This window comes from Dipteris shenzhenensis, chromosome 1 (genome assembly GCF_047967505.1).
Source record: "Dipteris shenzhenensis isolate YYH24624 ecotype China chromosome 1, Dip_SZ_1.0, whole genome shotgun sequence".
Taxonomy (NCBI): domain Eukaryota; kingdom Viridiplantae; phylum Streptophyta; class Polypodiopsida; order Gleicheniales; family Dipteridaceae; genus Dipteris; species Dipteris shenzhenensis.
Window position 1 is genome coordinate 66,242,428 of NC_141596.1, and position 24,407 is coordinate 66,266,834.

Below are 24,407 nucleotides of genomic sequence, written 5' to 3' on the forward strand. Positions count from 1 at the left end.
CCAAATCCTTGAACTTTTACAAGATACTTGGGCAAGGTGCAAAGGCTCTTAGCGACCGAGGTTGATAAGCTTTGGTTGATCAAGGTTGAAAGGAAAACTCCACCAAATACCAAATGGAAGTTGAAGCTCAAATCTCATTTCGTATGGTTTGGAATATGATGTAAACCAATGGTTTTGCAATACAAATAATATAAAAGGCAACTCATTTATGGAAATTTTAATGGGTTAATGTAAACTCTAAGATTATGAGGTGTAAGTGCTATGGTGAATTGAAAGTGTTAACCTTAATCAAGTTAAAAAGGTTAATATTAAGGTTAATTACGTTAATATTAATGTGAATTAAGTGCTTAAGATTATGTTAATTGAGCCATCGTAGGAAGAATAACTAATTAATTAATAGAGTTTAGACTGGGAAGCCAATCCGAGAGAGAATACTCATAGTTTCTTAAGGACTCCTAAGCTCAAGAATACTCAAAATTTGATGGGCTTTCACATAGGCCATTCGACTTAGACAAGAATAGAAGTTAAGAAGCATGGAAGGTGCAAGCATGGAGCATGGAAGGTGCAAGGCCCAAAATTTTGAGAGGGAGAGGGCCCAAAAATTTGAGAGGGAAGAGGAAAGAGGGAAGCGGGAAAATAGGGGGAAAGAGATTTCCCCCAAACCTATCCCTAACGGCTCATTCTACACTCACAACGGTAATAGCAGCTAACCCCTACTTGCTCACGACTCGAGCTTACCATATCTGGCCTTACCTCTACATTCCCTGTACCTTCGATTCCTGAGCCGCCTCATCTCGCATCAACTGCACGTGCAAGCTTAAGGTCCTTGATCAAATTAATCAAGCGCTGAACTTTGAAGTGAATATATATGGATATCTCCACGCGTGTAGTTTCGGAGTCATGAACATTGATGACTAGCGCGAGTACGTCTGCAATTAGGTCGACTACTAGCTATAGCGCTAGCTATAGCAGCTGCTAGTCCATCAAAAAATCGACGCGTGCGCGACTGCAAGGTACGGTCTGGTACTCCTCTGGCCCATCAATCGACAAAGGCACGGCGCTGTCTCACAGACTGGACCGAATATATATCACTTTAGTCGAAATCGAAATCGATATATATTGTACTGTGCCTGCGCCTGTGCCGCCGTCCACGAATCGAACCTTCATATATATTTCGCTATCTCCTAGCTCGAGGCTATCCATTTTGCGGCTGTTTTTCCATGATTGCTAATTTGTCCAGGTGCTCGAATTGATATCTCGATCTGTGCACGCCCTAGTCCTGCAGCAGCATATGCGTAGCCAGCTATAATTATAATTATACGCTACTGTAGATGTCGATCTAGTCGACTCCTCGCTGCATCTGTGTGCCATATGTATTATTAAATTGGTGCTGTACGACGTGGACTGCTCGAGCTCGAGATTATACAGTACACTAGTCGATTGGGCATCAAGGCTTAATTAATTTGAAGGTAAGAAGTCCCTACTGAGAGCTAGTTGTTTTTCGTCCACTAAGGCTAGCTAGTATACCGCGTCGTTTTTCGAGATTATACACTACACTCGATTGGGCATGGAGGCTTAATTTAAAAGGGTGATATATCTGTACATGTGTATACTAGCTGCTGCACACCATTTGAAGCAGCTCGCGGCCGGGGCGTATGTTCGTATACATTCAACGTTCGTACCTTGGGCAGCAATTTCCAGGTTAGTATACACGAATTCGATCCATTTACCAAGGAATGTTCTAGCATTAACCCCCATTTTAATTTCTATCCTAAAGTAATCCTATCTCTTAATATATATGCCTCCCATGCCACAAATCCTGTCAAAGATGTTGCCATAAATTTGTATATGCCTAATCATGTTTTGCCTATGTGTATGCTTCAATATTTCTATAATATGCTTGTACATTTTCATTCTTCTATATTTATATAATTCTATATGCTTCTATATCTTTGCATTGTGTTTCTATGTGTAGGCATGCCTATGCTTCTATGCCTATCATGCTAAAGTAAACCTTTGCAATTACATGCGTGCCTATTTGCCTATGCATATTTGCTTTATGCCTATTCTTTAAGTTTATGTATGCCTATGTCTATGCTTCTATATGTCTATATGCTTATGTGAATGCCTACTTTATGCTTTATGCCTATTTGCCTATGCTTCTATATGTCTATATGCATTATGCCTATGCCTTATATTTGCCTATGCTTCTATTTGCTTTATGCTTTATGTGAATGCCATTGCCTATGTTTCTATATGTGCTAGTCTACGCTTGCTTATGTCTCTACATGCTTTATGTGAATGCCTATTTGCCTATGCTTCTATTTGCCTATGTTTCTATGCCAATGTGAATGCTTATATGCCTATGCTTGTCTGGAAATTATGCTTATGTGAAGGCATGCCTATGCTTCTATGCCTATCATGCTAAAGTAAACCTTTGCAATTACATGCGTGCCTTTACTTTTCCTTAATTTAGTACCTATGTGAATGCCTATTCTTTAAGTTTATGTATGCCTATGCCTATATTTGCTTATGTCTCTACATGCTTTATGTGAATGCCTATTTGCCTATGCTTCTATTTGCCTATGCATGTCTATGTTTCTATGCCAATGTGAATGCTTATATGCCTATGCTTGTCTGGAAATTATGCCTATTTGCCTATGCATATTTGCTTTATGCCTATTCTTTAAGTTTATGTATGCCTATGTCTATGCTTTATGTATGCCTATTCTTTAAGTTTATGTATGCCTATATTTGCTTATGTCTCTACATGCTTTATGTGAATGCCTATTTGCCTATGCTTCTATTTGCCTATGCATGTCTATGTTTCTATGCCAATGTGAATGCTTATATGCCTATGCTTGTCTAGAAATTATGCTTATGTGAAGGCATGCCTATGCTTCTATGCCTATGTTTCTATGCCAATGTGAATACTTATATGCCTATGCTTGTCTGGAAATTATGCTTATGTGAAGGCATGCCTATGCTTCTATGCCTATCATGCTAAAGTAAACCTTTGCAATTACATGTGTGCCTTTACTTTTCCTTAATTTTAAAGTAATTTTAAAATAGGCATGTAATTTCAAAGTAGATTGGAACAGATTTAGTTTTAAAATGTATATAAATATAAAGCTCGTTTAATTCTACGATTGTTACAATGCTTTTGTTTTTAAATGTATAATATAAAGCTCATGTTTAAAATCTTTATGCTTTTATTTATGCTTCTATGTGTTTTTATTTTATGTGTGTTTATACATGTTTATAAATGTTATGATATGCTATGCCTGACACGTATCTATGGTCCTATATGTGGGAGCTAAGTACCAGAAGTGACAAAATCTCACAAGTATAGTCCTTCTTTATCCATGGAGTCGTTGCTAGGGTGTGCATTTGCATGGCCTACAATGGCTTACCTACGGTTTTACCATGGGTGAGGTTGCTTTGATGATATCTGTTGGGAGGCCGTCTATACAACTGGCACTAGTTGCCCATACTTAGGACCCTACTATGTGTGTTTATTTTAAATGTGTTTATACATGCTTATAAATGCTATGTCTCTATGCTTGTGATGGACTTTGTTGAGCTTATGTAAGTGTTTGTTCTCTAGGGTGTTTTATTTATGCTTCTATGTGTTTTTATTTTATGTGTGTTTATACATGTTTATAAATGGTATGATATGCTATGCACTTATGCTATGCCTGACACGTATCTATGGTCCTATGTGTGGGAGCTAAGTACCAGAAGTGACAAAATCTCACGGGTATAGTCCTTCTTTATCCATGGAGTCGTTGCTAGGGTGTGCATTTGCGTGGCCTACAACGGCTTACCTACGGTCTTACCATGGGTGAGGCTACTTTGATGATATCTGTTGGGAGGCCATCTATACGACTGGCACTAGTTGCCCATACTTAGGACCCTACTATGTGTGTTTATTTTAAATGTGTTTATACATGCTTATAAATGCTATGTCTCTATGCTTGTGATGGACTTTGTTGAGCTTATGTAAGTGTTTGTTCTCTAGGGTGTTTTATTTATGATTTCATGTGCCTTATTCCAGATGGCAACAGATGATAGCCTACGGAGATGTAGATGCAATTATAGGTGTAGGCATTCACCTCTTGGCTATCAAGATGTGAGCCGGAGAATGTATTATGTGCATTTGCAACAAGACTCCATTGGAAACTTACACGCATCAATTTTGAGGAATGTGGATGAGGAGAACTCTATTGACAATGATACTGTAGTGAATGAAGAACTCATTGAATCATCTAATCGACGGAGGCAGGTATGGTGTAGATGTGAAACTTATTGCCATGGTGGCCGCTTGGTCGCTCCGTTAACTTATGCAAGGCATATGCAAGTTGATGAGCGATTTGAAACTATTGCAAAAAATCTTGGTTTGCATGAACAGGATAGGTTGGATGATGAAGAGGATAACATGGATGCTTTAGGAGAGGATACGTTGGATGATGAAGAGGATAACATGGATGCTTTAGGAGAGGATAGCCATTTATCTCTCGCTGATAAAATCATACAAAGATTGATTGAGTTGCAAGCTCTTTGGGATGGACATCAAGCTTCAGTGGAGTTTCAAGATAGTATGCTTAAAATTCTATTTGGAGATATGTGTGGTCCTAGGTCTACAACACATGAAGGTGCAAAAAGATCGAGTCTGAGTAAACTATTGGTCCAACTTCCAGAAACATGGGATGGAAGTCTAAATGGAATAACTGTTCCCACATGTTGGGAGCAATTAACTACTATGTTGACAAGGCTTGGAATGGTTGAATCAAAGAGATATAGAATATGTCAAGGGAAAGAGGATTCCATACATGCTCCAATACTCTATCTACCAAGCAAAGAGGATGCTTATAGTGGTAACACTGTTGAATGCCAATGCAATAGAAATGTCACTAGAAAGAGAAAATTAAAGCGTGATTGTTTAGCATGTTGTGAGAAGTGTGAGAAATGTGCAGTGCCTAGAAAGGAAATGTTATGTTTTGACTACATTTCGATTGGTGAACAATTGAAACTACTTACTAAAAGTAGATCTTTATGCCACAAATTATTGGAAATGTGGCGAAATAAAGACAAATGGCTGGTATCGAACAATTCTAATGAAAATATTAGAATTGATGAGTTTTGGGATGGCAGTAAATGTAAAAGTGTTAAAGAGTTTTGGGATCCAGAATCGGAGTTTGAGTTGCCATTGGTATGTGAGAAGGGGTATTGCAAACAAGCTTATACAGCATGGCCATCTTCACTTAAATCGGAAGCACTTTTGGAGGGTTGGAAAGAACGTGAGAAAATTTACAAATTTGTTTGCAAGGCTTGTCGAGCTCTGATACAATGTCCCCAAAGACTCTGTAAGGTAAATCTTCCTAATTTATACTATGTGTGGTCTCTAATTAATTTATGTTCGAGGATTACACGTAATGTTGTACTCTAAATGTGTCTTTGTTTACATATATAGGGAGATTCACGCAATTTTGCTCTCTTATTGCACTGGGATGGGTTCCAAACATCAAGAACAACGCAGAAGAATTGTGGCATCGTCGAGATAAAGGTTCTCAATTGTGGAAAGAAGTCCATAATTGGAGCAATACCAGTCTTGTTCATTCCATTTAGTTGCAAAAAAATTATAGGAAGCTCAAGCAAACTGTTTCATGTTTTTATGAAACCTTTGATAGATGAATTAGAAAGTTTGTTCATGGATGGAATTGATATAGATTTCAATTATCCAATGCCTTTAATTTTTGGGCGTGATAGCTCTTTTTCCCAAACCTTCAAAGCACGTGCTATGCTTATGATGGTGACTGGTGATCATCCAGCTCAATGTAAGATTGGAGCTTTTAAAGATGGTGGCCAAGCTTTTTGTCGTAGAGACAAACCTATAGCTACTTTAGAATGTGAAGGATCAAGTCGATACCTTTATGACCAAAATAGATTCCAATTTAGATATGCTCCAGCCAAGAGGTCCACAAAAGATATGTTGAGAGACTTGCTTCTTGCAGAGCGAGCAAGCACTCAAATGCAACGTGAAGACATTCTCAAAGAGGCTGGTCTTTCAGGTAGATCATGTCTATGGAGATTATATGATCTTTATCGGTTCGATTTATCTCTTGATCTTGTGTACGATTGTATGCACATACTAGCATTGAATATGTTTTCAAAGTACATGAGCTCTTTAATGAGAGATATCGATAATAGAGTGAAGAAAGAAATCGATGAAGCAACTCATAGAATGACATTGGCCACACCTTATTCCATCCGATATGGTCGATGGCCAAGGTTTCCTAGCAAGTATTTTGAGAGTTACAAGGCTGAGGAAACACAAAAGTTCATACAATGGTGTCTTCCTTATGTCCTGAGTGAAGTCCAAGGTATTCCTAAGAAATTCTATGATTTGGGTCTCTTGATCATAGATATTGCTCATGCCTTTTATAACTATACTAGAAGTAATGGCTGGTCTCAAGAAGACATAAACACTCTGAGGGTATTGCTTGCTTCTTGGAGAGTAAGATCAGAGGAGTGGATTGGAAGAAACTCAGCTCCATTAGAGCATGTTGCAGGTTTTGGAGAATTTCTTGATGATATTTTGCGACATGGCAGCCACGATGGGTTTTGGTGCTACATATATGAGCGTATGGTCTCAACATATGCTAGCATCAAAACAAACAATAAGGACAATGAGATTTCATATGCAAACTATCATCGAAGGAAATTTTTCACATGGGTCTTTCTACATATTCAAGAAGATGCTGATAGGTTGTTTCCTCATCAAAGGATGTTGAAAGAGTTTCATGGAGTTCTTTCAGTCCCAGATGGATATTTAGTGGATAAACATGGATGTTATGACTGTCCTCAATGGCACTCATTAGGATTGATACATGTATCATCCATTGAAAAAGCGAAACATTTATGGAGTTTAGCCACATTGCATACGAAAGACTATCCTTGCCAAAGAGTCATTAGCCAAAAGGGTATTGTAATAAGCCTAAAGTTAGATACGCAACAAGTGAGGAAAGAAGATATGTAGAGCAAAATCTTCAATTCGGGATTGAGAGAGTAACAGAATACAATAAAATTATGTTCAAGGGTGAGGTTTATAAGATTGAAGATAAGGTTATCGTGAAGTCTGAAGAGGATGCAACATTAGTCTCTAGTGTGGGACACTGGAAAGCGTGTATAGCATCGTTTTTTTCCTTTCAGCATAATGGTGACATGCAACTATTCTTTGGAGCACACTACTATAGGCAACGCATTGTTGTTGAAAGAGGATATGAAAGATTAGATGTTGATGGCACCACTGGCATGAGTGTCCTACAAAATGCATATTTGCCATACACCTGGAATTGTATAAGGCCAATTAGTTCTTTATTGCATAATTTATTCCTCTACAGCATGGAGGTGGTATCATTGCATATGAGACAAAAGATTTAGGATTGAGAACACGTTTAATCCAGCCTGGTTGCATTGGATGTATTCCTCCTTGGCTAGAGGAGAATGATATTGTTTTATTGAAGTCTGATCTTGATACAATATGCTCACCAAATGATCTCAAGTATGCCATTGTCAGAGATGTGGATCACACGCTAAATCAAGTTAAAGTAGCATGGCTAAAGCTGGTTCACCCTGAGGAAAAGAGATGGAAGGTCTCGATGGAAGACAACGAATGGAAGGATTGGTGGTTTTGTGTGTCTGTCAAAGAGACGTGGAATGTTATCAAGACAAAGAATATGGTAGTTCAGGGCAAAGCCAAGATAGTTCCTATCATGTGGCAATCTTAGGCATGTAGCTAGGATACATGAAGTTAACATCATTCAAGGAATTCGAAAACAGATTTGGTACGTATTTGTATTTGATTTCCTTTTACATCTATTTCTATTTTGTGTGTTTTTATTTGATACTAACAATAACTATACTTTTTTATGCTTGTGTTGTCATGCAAGATCAAGATGGCTAGCAACAACATGGACATGGCGGCGCTACTAAAGAAAATGATGAGTGAAGATGCAAGTTTCCTTAGACTCATGGATTCCATGGTTAGTTCAATTAAAGGTATGTCATTTTTTGTTGGATTTATGTTATGCATTTTGAGAAAGAAGGGGTTGAACATGTATGTTATGCATGTATGTTATGCTAATTTTGTAAGCATGTATGTTATGCATTTGGAGAAAAAAGGTGGCTGACTATAAGCGTGTATGTTATGCATTTGTAAGCATGTATGTTATGCTTTTGGATGTAAGGGAGGGGGCTGACTTTATGCACTTGGATTTAAGAGAGAAGGCTGAATTTACGCATTTGGATTTAAGGGAGAAGGCTGAATTTTTAGGTGAAGAGAACTGTTTTATGAATTTATGGGCTGTATTCATTGCATTTAGAGAAAGAAGGGGCTGATTTGTAAGCATGTATGTTATGCACTTGGAGAATCTAGGTGGCTGAATATATGGCATGTATGTTTTTTATATAGGGAAAATGCCTATGGGAGATGCATCAAAGGATGTGTCCTTCAAAGAGAACAAGGAGCGTCTCTCTTTGCAAGATAAATCTCAAGTTTCAGTTCCTCCGATCTCAGGGGCAAGTTTTACACCTACATATGATGAGGTGTTTAAACCACCCAAAATGAATAGTAGGGATAAGAACAAGCTATATGGGAAAGAGCTCCTAGAAAAGTGCTTCAGAGACCAGCATTCTCTATTGTTAGAAAACTACCATCATGTACGAAGGTGGTTCGAGGGAATAGAGGCTGTTATAGATCTACAGCATAAAAAGGAAGAACAACAGCATATTAAAGGCATCATCCATGAGCGTCATCATGAGATAGTGCCTCTAAAGTTTAGTGGAGTTGAATATAGCTGGAGAGAGGAAGATATATACAGGTGGTGGATCTCCTCAAAGCAGTCTAGCAGGAAATACTCGAAGAAGAGGACCCTTGTAAATAATGTGAGTTGGCTTTTGAATTATGTGATATTTTATAAAACTGTATATTTGTAATATAGATATGATCTAGTCAGTGTATTCTATTGTGTTTCAAAGGACGAAATGAGCAAAGTTCAGAGAAATCTGGAGCATGACGCAACTAGTCCTTGTATTGACAAGTCTCCGCAAAATTCAATTTCAAAGAAGGTATGTTCAATACATTTAATGGTTCTCTAGCATGAAGTAAAAATTTTGTATTTATTTGCATAATTTGTGCCACTTCTTACTTGGATTATTTAACTCTTTAGCAATCTATTGGAGATTCTATTTCCATTAGAGGGGAATTTCATGAACAAGGATATTCAACATCTCAGGTTGTTGACGCATTTGAAAGATATGTTTTTCCAAGAAAAAATAAGAATATCGTATACCAATTGAACTAAGTTCTCATTCCTTTGGATTTTAAAGTGATATATAAGAGTTTAATAAAATTTTGTATGTCTATTTGAAACTTTTTAGAGATATATGGAGCCTCAAGCAACTACTCCTTGTATTGACGAGTCTCCACGTAATGCAATTTCAGAGAAGGTATGTTCAATACATTTAATGGTTCTCTAGCATGAAGTAAAAATTTTGTATTTATTTGCATAATTTGTGCCACTTCTTACTTGAATTATTTAACTCTTTAGCAGTCTATTGGAGATTCTATTTCTATTAGAGGGGAATTTCATGAACAAGGATATTCAATATCTCAGGTTGTTGATGCATTTGAAAGATATGTTTTTCCAAGAAAAAATAAGAATATCGTATACTAATTGAACTAAGTTCTCATTCCTTTGGATTTTAAAGTGATATATAAGAGTTTAATAACATTTTGTATGTCTATTTGAAACTTTTTAGAGATATATGGAGCCTCAAGCAACTACTCCTTGTATTGACGAGTCTCCACGTAATCCAATTTCAGAGAAGGTATGTTTATATTAATACCTTGAATGGTTCTCTACTTTTAGTAAAAAATTATACTTTTTCGTGTAATTTATGTGACATCTTACTTGGATTATTCAATTCATTGGCAGTCTATTAGAAATTCAGTTTCTATTGGAGGAGAATTTTATGGATAAGGATGTCCAACATCTGAGGTTGTTGAAGCATTTCCAATAAAAGATACGTTTTTACTTTTATAAAGAATATAAAATGTTTTCTTTAATAAAATCATATGTTCTTTTGTGTAGATAGATAAGTTCATGGCGAAGAGATTCGAAGGGTTTGAGTATTATCACTCTGATCAGGTGTGTAAGTTTCAATCATGAGTTTTCTTCTATTATGAAGACGTATTATTAACCATTCAGTTATTCACAATTCATCTATCTTAAATATTTTATATCAGGATTCTTATGGTGAAGTGAATGCTGATATGAATGAGATGACATTTTCTAAGATGCTTCATGGTGGCATCACTACAAATGAAGATAAGGTATGAATTGCCTTTTGACTTTTTAGATATGCGTATGATTGAAGCTATTTTCTTTGATTTAATTGTGATCAACATCTTCTTTTTAGACAAGTTTTAATTTAATTTTGTCATATTTTTAGGATCCAATATCGAATGTGATTGATTCTACGAATGAAATATCTAGAAAAAGTGAACGAAAGAGAAAGGTAAAAGTGTTCGTTTATGCAATACCCTTTAAAAGTAAAGCAAGTACTTTGTATGCTTGTATTCTTTACATAATTCTTTCGAATGGCATTAACACTACTTGTTGTTTATCATTCATAGGTGAGTGAAAAAATGAGAGATCACTTAGAACAGAAGACCGTGCAAAGAAGTGATAAATCCCAAGGAAAGAGATGCAAGGTATTCTTATATTTAGAATTTATTTTCTATGATTTGAAGTCTTTATACCTTGATTTTAATCTCAAATTAGAACTTAAAAGATATTCAAGGTACAGACATGGAGGTGACTATGGTTTCAAGCGAGTATAAAAGAGTATGTAAAAGCCTTTTACATTAGGCTTGATTATTTAAATCATTTGCTTCGATTTTGTTAATATATTGTCACTTGTTTTGTTATTATGCCCTCAGGTGGATGACATTTCAGAGGAAAATATGGAGACGATACTTTTGAAATACATGGGAGTCCACACAATTCATGATATGTACTTTTCCTTAAAAAGTACACATGTGAAGCTTAAAAAGATGGAGAGTAGCTTCAAACAATACTCTACAGATATCAAGAAACCAGCCAGTAACATTATGATAAGGGACATTGTGCATTGGCTTATTGAAAGTCAAAAAGTTAGATTCATGGAAAAATCTGATGTGCTTAGTTTAGAAGATATAGAGATTTTGATATGACATTTAGCTTGACTCAAATAAGTCTTCAAATTGTTATGTAGAACTCTTTTAGCTCTCTTTGGTTGTCTTATATTTCTTATAGTAGAAGTTTTTTGCTTTTTCTTTTGAATATTGTAATAACGAATGGACTTTTTACCTTCTTATTATTTGTAAAAATATTAAAGAGAACTCCATAATCTTTTTGATGGTTTTGTTGAATCTTAGTGTAGATAATGTGAGTTAAGGTAATTATAGTAACAATTGCTTATTGCTCTAGGTACTTTAAAAGCTCAAATTACTACATATAAAAATGTGAAACATGAGTGCTTCATTTCTTAAATGATATAACTGAGACAAAATCACTTATTTTGCATTCTCCCTATATAGGGAAATAGAAGATTCTCAATATTGTTTACTAGTTCATAACCAGGAAGTTTGCAAACTATGAAAAATGGGGCATTTCCTAGTTTGTCTTACAAAGAAAAAGAGGATTCTCTATATCATTTACTAGACTATAACTAGGAAGTGTGCAAACTAGGGAAAATGGAACATTTCCTAGTTAGACTATGTAGGGAATTACTAATGAATTTCACTATCTAGGAAAATTTTCCTATATGGTGAAATTCTCTAATGATTCCCTGCATTGACTTGCATAGGGAATTTTTTGATTTATTCCTTAGATAAGGTAGTTAGTGTTCCATTTTCTCTAGTTTGCACTTTTACTAGTTATGTTCATTTCAAACTAGTAAATGATATAGAGAAAACTCTTTTTTTCCTATACAGAGAACGTCTCAAAGTTCCTGTGACGATGACCAAACTTAGATGTGTACTTGGACTTGTAGCAGTAGAGGATATGAAGCTTATGCAGATGGACGTCAAGATAGCTTTCTTGCATGGGGATTTGCATGAGGAAATTTACATGGTACAATCAGAAGGCTTTCAAGAAAAGGGAAAAGAGCATTTGCTTTACAAGCTCAAAAAGAGGCTCTATGGCCTTAAGCAAGCACCTAGAGAATGGTATCAAAGTTTGATGCTTTCATTCGATCCTAGGGTTTCAGAAGAAGTGAGATTGATCACTGCCTCTACACTAAAAGGGCTAGGGATAATAGCCTGATACTCTTGGCACTTTATGTGGATGATATGCTATTGGCTAGCAAGAAGATTTATGAGCTAGATGCATTGAAGGCCAAGTTGCATGAGGCCTTCAACATGAAGGATTTAGGATCTGCACGTCATATTCTTGGTATGCGCACCATGAGTGATCAGAGTAGGAAACTCCTTTGGCTTTCACAGAAGGAGTATGTTACAAAAGTATTGCAGCGTTTCAATATGGAGGGGGGGAAGGTAGTAAGTACTCCATTGCCTTCATATGTGAAACTGAGTCATGTAGATAGTCCCAAATTAGATGAGGAGAGGGCCATGATGGCCAAGGTTCCTTATGCATTAGCAGTTGGGAGCCTTATGTATGTTATGATAGCTACTACTAAACTGGACATTGCATTTGCAGTGGGAGTTGTTAGCCGGTATATGGCTAATCCAAGAAAGAGGCATTGGGAGGCAACATGAAGGGTACCAAGGAGATGTGCATCTGCTTTGGCACATGAGAGATACGTGTACTTGGGTACACAGATTTGGACTATGCAAGGCATGTGGATAGCACAAGATCCACTTTTGGTTATGTGTTCACCTTTGCAGGCGGTGCACTATCGTGGATGTCTCGCACACAGAAGTATGTTGCCTTGTCTACCACAGAGGCCGAGTATGTTACAGCCACAGAGGGTTGCAAGGAGGCTATATGGCTTGATCGGCTAGTGGGAGATTTTGGAATTCATACAAGTGTTCCGATATTGCATAGTGATTCCATGAGTGCTATTCAACTAGCACGGAAACCGCTCTTTCATGCAAAGACCAAACACATTGAGGTTAGGTACCATTTTATCAGGGAGGTACTTGAGGATAAGCGCATAGAGCATATCAAGGTTCATACGAATGATAACCCCATAGATATGCTGACAAAGAGTCTAACTAGTCAGTGATTTGAGTATTGTCGTGTATTGATGGGCATTGGATAGTATGTCCATTGGTTGTTCTCCCTTAAAGGCACATTGGCCTTTAAGTGGGAGGTTGTGGGGGTTAAAGGCTAGGGTACCTTAGCCCCAGTTATGTACAATACTCAAATACATATATATATATGGATGACATAGAAGATTAGGGTGTTCTGCACCCACCAAAACTTGTGTGGCTCTCTCTTCTAGCTCTCCTTCTCTCTCACCCTCTTCCATTTCGCTTTTGTTGAGAGCTCTCTCATCCTTCAGATTCCATCTAGCATTAAGGGTTCTAAAAAAATAATCCATATCAGTAGTTGGGGTTGCAATAGGAAGGATAGAAGAGCCTCCTACCAACCTAAATTCTTTATGTAAGATTAGCACAGAACCACCCTTCCATTTGACATCTCCCTGCCATAGTTCCAACCTACCCAAAATAAGGCCCTGGCTTTGATTGGATAAGTAAAATTACCTTTTGATCTCATGCCATGTCTTCCATCTGAAAAGGTCTCTGCACCACAGCTATCCCCAAGATTGCATTCCTTTCTTAAACAGGGTGGTTGCCAAAGTAAATTGCTCATCAATTAGTTGAAAGTTCCTGAAACTTGTTGAAGCTTAAATTGAATCGATGGCCATAAAAGCACCTTTGCCAGAGGAGTTCTTGTTGGCTGTTGGTGTCACAACAATATCCTTACCCTTTCCAATGTTTATGTTGATGTTTTGATCATCCTGTTAAGTATTTAGTGGTGTTGCAGGAGGCTTGGGAGTCCATCTCTCTGCAGGGGCAGCTTGTTTAACAATAGAGGGCTCAACCTCCTTGGTCTTGCCCCTCTTTAGAGGATAATTTTTAACAACATGTGTGGAGAGACCACACAAAACGCAGGAATTGGGAAGTTTTTTATATATCAAGGGTTGCTCCCTAAAAGTGCTACCATTTCTATTCAGAATAATGAGAGTCTTAGGCATCTCCTCTGCTATATCCATCTTGATACAAATTTGGGGATTACCCTTGGGATTGATGAAATTTTCTTGCTCCACACCCAGTACTTCACCCAACCCACAACATAAGAAGGGTAACTGGTTACATAGATAAAGAGGTAAATCAGGTAGTTCTACCCATACACGAATTCTAGAAGATCTAGGGGCATATGGAAAAAAGTCCTTGGACCACCACTCTAAGTATAAAGGTTGATTTCGAATGGTCCATAAGCCATGTTGCATTGCTCTTGCAGCCATTTCATGCTTCTCAAATAAAAAGACCAAAAAGCATTTTTTCAAAAACCTCACATTCAATACATTCATGCCCTTCCTAACCCAGTTGGTTCTAATCCAAGTTTCTATGAAAGCCATTGGAGGTCTGATAGTAGAGAGAAAACCTACCAGTGCATGGGTGCACAACTAAAGGACTGAGTCATGCAACAGGGTATCATCTAGAAAAGCCATAATCGACTTACTAGGCTAGCAACTTCACTCTCTCCATTAGATTATTGTGTTCCTCTAGCATTTTGTTTTGCAGCAGCTCCTATTTCAACGTTTTCCTGGGGCGTCTAGTCTTTAGCTTTCTTCTGGTTGGTCGCTAGAAGCCTCGGTTCAATCAAAGATGACTCAAAACCTTCGAAAAATGATCTTCTTTCTCTTCACGTTTGTCTCTGGGTGTATCTCTGCTTGGTGAGATAAGTCCGGCTCTACTTTGATCGACGACGACTCCACCATTTTCATCTTTGTGATTCCGAAGCAAGTCACTGGCTACTCTAGTTTTTGCTGATGTTGTCTCCTCTTTCTACTGATTCATGCAAGGTATGTGTGTTGTTGTCGCGGTAGTTGCAAGACCTCCGTTTTCACTAAGGCTTCGAAAATCATTTCTGAACTGGTGAGCAACAATGGTTGTGGCTTGGTATACACTTCCCGAGGCTAAGGGCCCATCTACAGTACGCATTCCTGGGGGGGGCTAAGGAATCCCCCCCATGGCTTTTGAGGTGCATGGGTACAGGAGGGTCGAACCACCTCTGCCTCCTCTGCCTCCTTGGGTGCTAGCAAATGATCCATTTTGTAGAAGAGCAGGAAAGTGCAAATTCGTCGGATTTCGGGTTAGTGAAGGGAAGAGACACTTGTCTAGAGTCTCAAACTCATCGAAAGAATGCAGAGGTGAAAGATTCATCTTTGCTCGAGCATCACTAGGACCCCCTATCATAGTCAGGAGCTCACTCGAAGCATGCAAACGAAAAGGAGTGGAGTCAGAATGTGGGGATGATGGGAATTGGCAACAAAAGCACTCTAAATAATTTTAAGGCACCATTATCAAGACATAGCCCTTAAGGCATTCTTTATGGCTAAGGTGTGGCAACAAAAGTGATATGCACACTCTAAATAAGTTGGAGGCACCATTATCAAGACACATTTTGATCAAAATGTAAAAAACTAGGGAAGATAGAAAGAGGTCAAGTTGAACAATTCCCAAAAAATGTCCGCTACATGGGAATTAAATTGTTTAGGAAACAATTCTTAGCAATTTTTAAAAACACCCCACAATCCCCTACATGGAAATTTGTTCATTAAGGAAGTAATTCTTGATAGTTAGAAAAATCTCACACCCCCCTACATTTGGAGCCTAAAGTAAGGGCCTTTATAGACTGTGTAGGTGCTTGCCTAGTCACTCTAATTAACAAATGAAAACTCATAAATGAAATGGTGGGCACTGCTTGACCGATTGCAACGACTCAAGCCAATATTGTTGTCAAATCAAGCCCTCCATTTGCCCTAAGAGCCTTTCATTTGAGAGAGGTGCCTCCTCGTCGACATAAACCGCCCAAGATTTCCAAAACAAGGTGGGGATCCCACTAAGGCCCTGCCTTTCGGGATGTCATTATAAGTCTAAATGTAGCGATGCTCCAAAAATATTTCTATTAACTTGTAAAAGGGAAATGATAGGTGTAAATTGGAAGGAAAGGAAAAGAGAAAAAGCAAGTGAAGGTGAAGGAATATGGGGAAAGGTCGATGAGTGAAAGAGAGCAGAAAAAAGAGGTGAAGGAGGTGTGTGGTGGATGGACCACTAAATAAAAGTGTGGGAGATTATAGACAGAAATGTAGAAGTCTATTGAGCTAGAAAAAGCTGCATAAGATGCCGGAGAGCAATAGAGCCAGAAGGTTTCTTGATGGCAATCACCTTGTTACCAAGTTTTACTTTCGTATAAAGCAAGGCTATAGTAGCTATGGTTTGCCACCTTGTTTTGAACTTAGTTCATTTGGTCAATTTGACCATGCAAATTGTGGTTAGTATGAGCTTTAAGTGTGCATTAGCAGTAGTTGAAGAGCTTCTAATGTGTTTAGGGTTTAAGGTTTTTGTTTGCTTGTGGAGGTCCTAAACGTTCTTGTCTTTTGTTGTAGAAATCCTAAATGGTTTTGTCTTTTGTTGGGTATTTCTCTCTAAAGATAGAGGCTCTCTTTATCAGTTGTATGACACCACCTTTATATTACTCGTGCCTCCGATCTTTATTGCTTCTTTGAACTTATTTCCTTTCTTCTCATCTATCATAATACTCCTCACTTGTTTCTTTACCTCAAACTTGCTCACCATCCCACTTAAATTTGGCTGTAATGCTTTGCCTATCTTCCATCTTGTTCGATGCATTAGCAAATTTCACATCTAGACTTAATGATAAGTACACGTTTCTCCATCCTCTGCTAGAAACCGTAAGGTAGGATAGAAGAGCTACTGTCACTCACAACCACTCCTAAACAATTTAATTCCCATGCTAGAAACCATAAGGTAGGATAGAAGAGCTACTGTCACTCAAACTTGCTCACCATCCCACTTAATTTTGGCTGTAATGCTTTGCCTATCTTCCATTCTTGTTCGATGCATTAGCAAATTTCGCATCTAGACTTAATGATAAGTACACGTTTCTCCATCCTCTGCTAGAAACTGTAAGGTAGGATAGAAAGCTACTGTCACTCACAACCACTGAGAGGAAAGAGAGTCTAGTCTTTTCAAGACCGAATGCAACTCGGCAATCGCTTCTATGTTAGGACCATGATGCTTCCAAAAGCTACATATATAATGGATGAAGGCAGATGCTTATCTAGCCAATTCAAGTAATTGTAGTCTTTTTGCCACAAGTATTTCAAGTAATTGTAGTCCTTTTGCCACAAGGGAGTTCCAATCTTGGCTTTGAGGGAGCTAGTGAAGAAATCAAAAGGGAGAAAATGTCGTTTATCTCTTAATCTGTATGCCATTGAGTAGGACCGCTTGGGACTCATTACGGTGTGTTTGACGAAGCTGTGTTCATGGACTCGTTAAGGTGTGTATCATGAAGTTGTCTGTGCACTACGTCAAGAAACCAACTCTGGAGACCCCATACTTGTTGGCGAAGTCCTAAGTATAGAGCACGAACATGTCTGAGACAACAAGGGTGACAGGCGTGGGCCCTTTCATGAGATCTCCACTGGCTATGATGGCTTCTCGAATTAAGCCATATAACCAATCACAACACTGCATAGAACGCATCACAATACAAGTTACATATGACTTCAAGAAAATCAAAGGCTACGGTGGTATAACCGCATGTAGTGTCATCAAAAGATGACTTACAAAGAGGAGCTCATGCAAATCTATGAAACAAACTTCGGATTTTGTGAGAGCACTTCAAAGGAAGAGAGAGAGAGAGAGAGAGAGAGAGAGAGAGAGAGAGAGAGAGAGAGAGAGAGAGAGAGGGAGGGAGGGAGGGAGGGAGGGGAATTAAGCTGCAAGGGTATGAAATGGGAGGACAATAGGTATGCTCGTCCTTCCAACGTAGACAAGCAAAACGGAAGCAAAGAGCTAGAATGGAGAGAAGAGGTGCAAGGATAGAAACAAAGAGTAGGAAGCATGGGTGTGAAAGTAAATAAAGACAATTGGCTCCTAATCGCTCCTATGCACTAATCTATTAATTAATCTGCATCCCCCTTTCGCTGATTAACTTATTAACCTATTCTATTTCGCCAATTAATGTATTAATGGACACCCCCCTTGCACGACCATCCTGCTATTCCCTCCTCCGCGGCCTTGCTTTCTCTTCCAACTGCTCCCTCCTCCGTTTCCTGCTTCCTCCTCCCGCTTCCTCCTTCCTCCTCCCCACCTCTCCTTCTTCCACCACACTCCTTCCTCCTCCTCCTCCCTCCTTCTCCCCACTCCTCCTCCTCCTCTCCCTCCTCCTTCCTTCTTCCCACTCTCTGCTCCTTCCCACTCCTCTCTTCCCCCTCCTCCGCTTCTTCCTCCTTGTATTGGGAGGGCTTCACAGCCCCCCTGTTGTACTCTACTACCCCCCATTCCTCTTATAAGGTGCGACAGGAAGTTTTGAGATTCAAACCGACACCCCAATAAATTAATTGGCCCCCAAATGCCTTAGGTTAATTACCATCGTGGCCCCCCAACACACATAAATTAATTAATACCCCCTTCTACTTAGGGGGGGCCTATTTGGTTAATTAGCACTAACCCACTCAATCTAATGATTGAAGCAAGACCTAAACATTTCTAACACGATTAAATCTAACCACCCTACTAACCCTCTAGAAACCTCGAGGATTCCACTAACCCACTCAAACTGACCCATTTTCCCAACCCAAGCCCGAAAACCCAAAAAAATTTGGTACTCATGAAGAGTGTGAGCCACACTCTGCTGTAATGGTGGTGATGATATGGCCGCATCGCAATTCTTTCCGTCCCCGTCCCCCTCGCCCTCACCAAGCTTGAAAGGCTTTCGTCTCCTCACACATAAGTGTCTGCTCAGAAAGCTGGCTCTCAAAACAAAAAATGAATTGGACCTGCAAGATGTGGCACCTTTGCGAGCTTTGAGTCCACGCCAGTCTATGTGTGGCCTATTCTCTGCGGGAGTTGCCCTGAGTGAAGTCGCATCGATTGCATTCAGAGAGCCGACTGGCGACTTGCTTCAGTGGAGAAACCTTTCGGAATCGCAGCTTTTTCCTGCAGAACACTCCTTGAAAGCGGGACGATCTGATCAACTAAAGGAAAAGAAGTCAACACAATATATAGATACTGAGGTTGACGAAACACGTAGTACTGACTACACGCAAATTGAAACATTTAAGAACAACGGAAGAACTAGCGAATTTGATAAAAAATTAGAGGATGAAAGGTTCATGAGGGAGGCGCTGCGAGAAGCAAAGAAGGCAGCCGTCATGGGAGAAGTCCCTGTTGGCGCTGTTATGGTTTGTAAGGGAAGAATTGTCGCCCGGGCACATAATTGGTGAGTGGCTTGCTTGTATTGATTTATTTTCACGTCACATGTTATTGGAATTTATATACAGCGCTTTTTCTTGGGTTTTCAGTGTGGAGACCGAAGGCGATCCCACAGCACATGCAGAGATGCTTTGTATTCGCAGCGCTGCAAAAAAACTCGGTGATTGGCGCCTGTTGGTAAGTGATTGCGACAAGTAGCTGCCACCTTCGTTTGGATAAGTTTTGGGGTTTGCCCCCTCCTTTTTTTCTTTTGATTTTCCGGAGAAAGAAAACTTCTATTAATGCTTGAAAAACACCATACAAAGTAGCTTCCGAAAGGAGCTGAGGATGGTAAGTACAATGAGGAAGAAGCGGGTTGTCAGCGAGAAAAACCAGCCTGTTTCCTGAGATCTCAGCTCACTGCCTAGAGAATCTCTGAAACAGGGTTAACAACCACAACCAGGGTGGTGGTCTATACACCAGCGAATACACCCCTCGCGGCGGAAAGGGTGTAAAAGACCCCTGTAGGCCAAGCCTTATAGAAACGCTCTCTCCTTTCAGCGGTCACTCAATCCTGAAGTACCGTGCTCCTAGGTGGCACACATGATGACTTGCTAGATGGCCACTAGGTACCCGTCAGGACCTGCTAGCCTCCCATCACCTGATTACACTGAGCGACCTAGATGTTCCAAGTAGTGATCCTGGACACGGTCTCCCAAACACTATTCTAGCGGGAAGACAACTAAAATCTCTATTCGAGGGACCTGTTAGCTGTGAATCCCTATACGATGGCGAAATTGGATCAATCGAGAAGGCATGCCCCTCCTCCATGAGCCATGCCACCATCCCCCATGTGAAGTCCCTCTGCATTTGTTGAGTGCAAGCCAAAATCATGAGGGCAGCTAGCCAAATCCTCTGTGCTACCGGACAGCCCTAGAGGGAGTGGGGGATCATCTCCCAAACTCCCTTTGCCCAAGGAAAACATCTCCAACCAGGGGCCAATGGGCAGTCCATGGTGAGCAGCTAGAAGAAGTAAGAGATCTTCCATGGTCTTAGGCTAGTCCAGAGACGAGGCCAAAAGCGGGAGATGACCTCGCGAGGGACGACCTGTTCAACTGAGTGCTGCTCTCTCGAGGGGGTCCAAGCTGCTGCCTCCAATTGAAGGTGACGAGATCTTCCGTGGTCTTAGGCTAGTTCAAATACGAGGCCATAAGTGGGAGATGACCTCGCAAGGGACCTTCCACTCAACCCAATGCCGCTCTCTCAAGGGGGTCCAAGCTGCTGCTTCGAACTGAAGGTGGCGCCTGATGCGAGTCGTATATGAGAAAAAAGAGACGACCTTTATCCGACTCGAGCTGGCCAGAACAATTCCCATGGGTCCCACTGAATGTCGTGGAGAGGAAGGCCCACACAAAGCCAAAGGCGCCAAATTGCTTCCTCTAGGACCGATAAGACTGTGGCTGGATCAATGTGCCAACTCTTGCCCATGCAGCCCACTATCCTGACCCGCTGCCACTCCAAACCGTCCAAGGCTGCCTCATCCTCGCCACCTCTCTGTGTCTCAGCCTGCAAGAAGCCTCTTGGTCCCACCCTGTAGAATCTGTGGCGGAAGGACCCAAGAGACTTCTGAAAGAAATGGATCTTGAGAGACACCTCTGTCCGTGAGAACTGCCCTGACCAGCAGTGTGGTGTCCAAGGACTGTATAACCTCCACTGGGCTTAAATTGCAAGAATGTTTGATTTTCCAAGAATGGCAGATTTGAAAAGCTAATATTCCAATAAGGTAAATAATTCAGCGTTTTTCTACCTCATTGGAGTCTAAGATTATGGTCACCTTGTGATGGCAGTCAGACTACCATAAGTCATTTTTTAATGACTTGCACAAAAGAGCAGCCACTTTGGCTTATGTGTAGCATGAGTATTCCGCCTTTGCTTTTCATTCAGGCTTAATGAGGAATGTACACGGACCAACTGCATTCACACAGATAGTTGGATCTTCTCAGAGGCATTGAAACTAGGTCCTAGGAATTGGAATCGAACCTTCTGTGCTGAATCTTTTCTTTCAAGAAGACAATTTTGTTGTTAACTCTATGTTTGCAGCCGTTTCGTATGACCAAATTAATTGCTGCTCTGGCCATTTGCAAATGGAATCTTTTGTGCTGAATCTTTCTTTGAAGAAGACTGTCATTTTTGCTGCTCTGGTCATCTGCCTGGTGCATGTGGCTTGTAATGTATAACATGCCAGGAGAGAGAGAAATGAATTGATGGAAGGGGTTTTGTGACCATTGGCACAACACCAAGGCTTTTACTCTTCTATGTGATTGAGCAGAAGAAGGCGGTTCCTTCTGTATATGTGTTGATCACAGAGACTTGAACAACGTCACAATAGAAGAATGCTCAGCATTCCCAAAATCGATGGCAGTTTGATTAGCTTAAGACAGCGACCAGTGTTTGTTGGATTGACTTGAAAGGTGGGTAACATCAAGCTGGAGTGGTCCACCAACACATACGTCTACAATGCATGTGTCCTGAGACAAATAACACACACACGCTCACTAGCTAGCAGAAGCGTGGCTAACTTTGAGAAACATAGGAATAACACAATGTCCTAGCACTAACTTTATCACATATGCTTGCCATGTACAAATAGAAAAGGACATGTATGGCAAAACCGGCATTGCTTATATGATTCTCAGAGCATTACAAACATTATCTCATACACACTACAAACATTATCTCATCGTGGTTAGTACACTGATCATAGAAGTCCCAAGGTAGATATAGTGTTAGCACGGAGTACCTCGGGTGAACATATATGTCACCAAGCGACCTCTAGATATCTGAGCAATGCTCTAGACCTGTGCTCTGCTGAGCCTGAAGGAGCCACAACCAAGGTTGGCTCAAGCTGAAATGCTTCTAGGTAAAGTCGCAATAATTGTGGTGTATCTACCAGATGATCTTCTTCCAGCCACTTCGCATGCAATGGTGAATAATTCCAAAACTTCACTAGATAGCGATGGGAATCTTTACCTCTGACTTTCCTTTCCGTATGTGTCAATACTTGCTCTAGAACTAGAATCTCATCAAGTTCCTCAACCTCTGGCTCCATCTTAGAAGGCATATCCTCTGGCACATCTCCCTGAAATGGTGTGAGAAGACTCACAGGGAAAGCATTGTGAGTCCTCCAAGGATCTAGTAGCTTCAACTTGTAAGCTACATCATTGATCTTCTCTGAAACTTGAAAAGACACCTAGTATCTCAAACTCAACGTGGGGAACAACTGGTCTTTGCCCCTTTTATTTTTCAGCCTTGCCTTTTCAAAATGCAAATGAACCCAATCACCCTCTGCAAACTCTAATGCACGGCGGTGACGATCAATTGCTTTCTTTTGCTTTGCCTGAGTCTTCTGGAGAGCTTGTCTAACTTTCTAATATGCTACATCCATGCTCTTGACATAATTGTCGGCCTCAAAAATCTTATCTTTTGTCTGCAAAATTGGGGGGACTTTCTTTCCACCTTCCACAATCTCAAATGGAGCTTTACTTGTGGAGGTATGCAGTTATAGGCAAACTCCATTAAAGGCAAAGATTGCCCCATTGTGTCGTATGCTAAGACACATATCGTTTCAAAAGATCAAGCATAGTGGAATTAGCCAGTGGAATTAGCCTCTTTGGACTGCCCATTTGTCCGTGCATGAAACGAAGATGAGAACTTCAAAGTAGTGCCCATGTTCTCTCTCCAAAACGAACTCAGCATATGTGGATCTCTGTCACTAATGATAGGATGAGGCATATTATGGTACTTGAAGATGTTCTGCATAAACAATCTTGCCATATGATGTGCCGTTGTTATCTTCTTCCTCACCGGAATGAAATGAGCCTGCTTGTTGAATCTGCTTATCACAGTCCATAGGCCGTCATTCCCCGTAGGTGTTCCAGGAAGACAAAAACAAAATCCGTAGCATTGCTCTCTGTTGGGTGTGATAGGCAATGGAAACCCATAAAAAGAGAGATAGAAAGCCAAAAACGAGCTGCTATGATCAAAATGCTGTAAGTACAAGTGTGGAGGCTCAAGGGAGAGCCAACATAACAAAACCCTAGGGCTAACTGTCCCAACTGGACTAAGTGTCCTAACTGACCTAGATGGTACATAAAATAACTGTACCAATAGTCCTAACTGACTACAACTAGGCCTACAAGGCTCATATCAAGGTATAAGTGGCATCTATGGATAGCCCATGAGATGGCCTACAAACCCCCCTCCATGGTATGGGCTGAAGTATCTTGGACAGGATACCCGTAGGGATATAGCAACCTATGACTGTACAGAGTACAATAGATCAAGTTACAAAAGGTATTAAGTTTAAAGCTTGCTGAAAAGCCTCAAACTTAGGTCGAGGTAGAGCCTTAGTAAAAAGATCTGCCAAGTTGTCTTTAGTGGGAACATAAGACAACTCAACATCACCTGCTGATAATCGCTCTCTGACATAGTGATAGTGAACCTCAATGTGCTTTGTGCGAGCATGGAAAATTGGATTCCGTGCAACAGCCAAAGCACTCTGACTATCAGTGAAGATGACGGTAGGAGCAGCTTGACATGCACAAAGATCTGCAAGTAGCTTCCGAAGCCAAACACACTCCACTGTAGCTGTAAAAGCTGCTCTGTACTCAGCTTCACAGCTAGAAGTAGCAACTGTACTCTACTTCTTGCTGAACCAAGAAACACATGAAGTACCAAGAAGAAAACAGTTGCCACTATGTGACACATGAGTGTGAGAACAACCAGCCCAATCACACTGAGTGAACCCATGCATGACAAGTGAACTATCAGCCCGATAAAGAAGGCCTAAATGCTGAGTGTCTTTAAGATATCTGAAAACACGCTTCAC

At 40.1% G+C, this 24,407-nt stretch overlaps 1 protein-coding gene and 1 pseudogene across 8 annotated transcripts in view; both read left to right on the plus strand.

Annotated features, from left to right (window-relative positions):
* The first annotated feature begins 1,603 nt into the window (after positions 1-1,603).
* LOC147906239 (uncharacterized) lies at positions 1,604-11,278 on the plus strand (annotated as a pseudogene).
* A 7,699-nt stretch (positions 11,279-18,977) lies between these two features.
* Positions 18,978-24,407, plus strand: part of LOC147906240 (uncharacterized) — a 59,453-nt gene continuing 54,023 nt past the window's right edge. For all 8 annotated transcript variants that reach the window (XR_015541995.1, XR_015541997.1, XM_087383677.1 and 5 more), the window contains exons 1-2: positions 18,978-19,547; positions 19,630-19,717. Coding sequence is in view for 6 of the 8 variants with exons in the window: in XM_087383677.1 (XP_087239803.1) it covers positions 18,979-19,547; positions 19,630-19,717 (657 nt within the window). In the remaining 2 variants the exon portion in view is untranslated. The remainder of the gene's footprint in view (positions 19,548-19,629; positions 19,718-24,407) is intronic.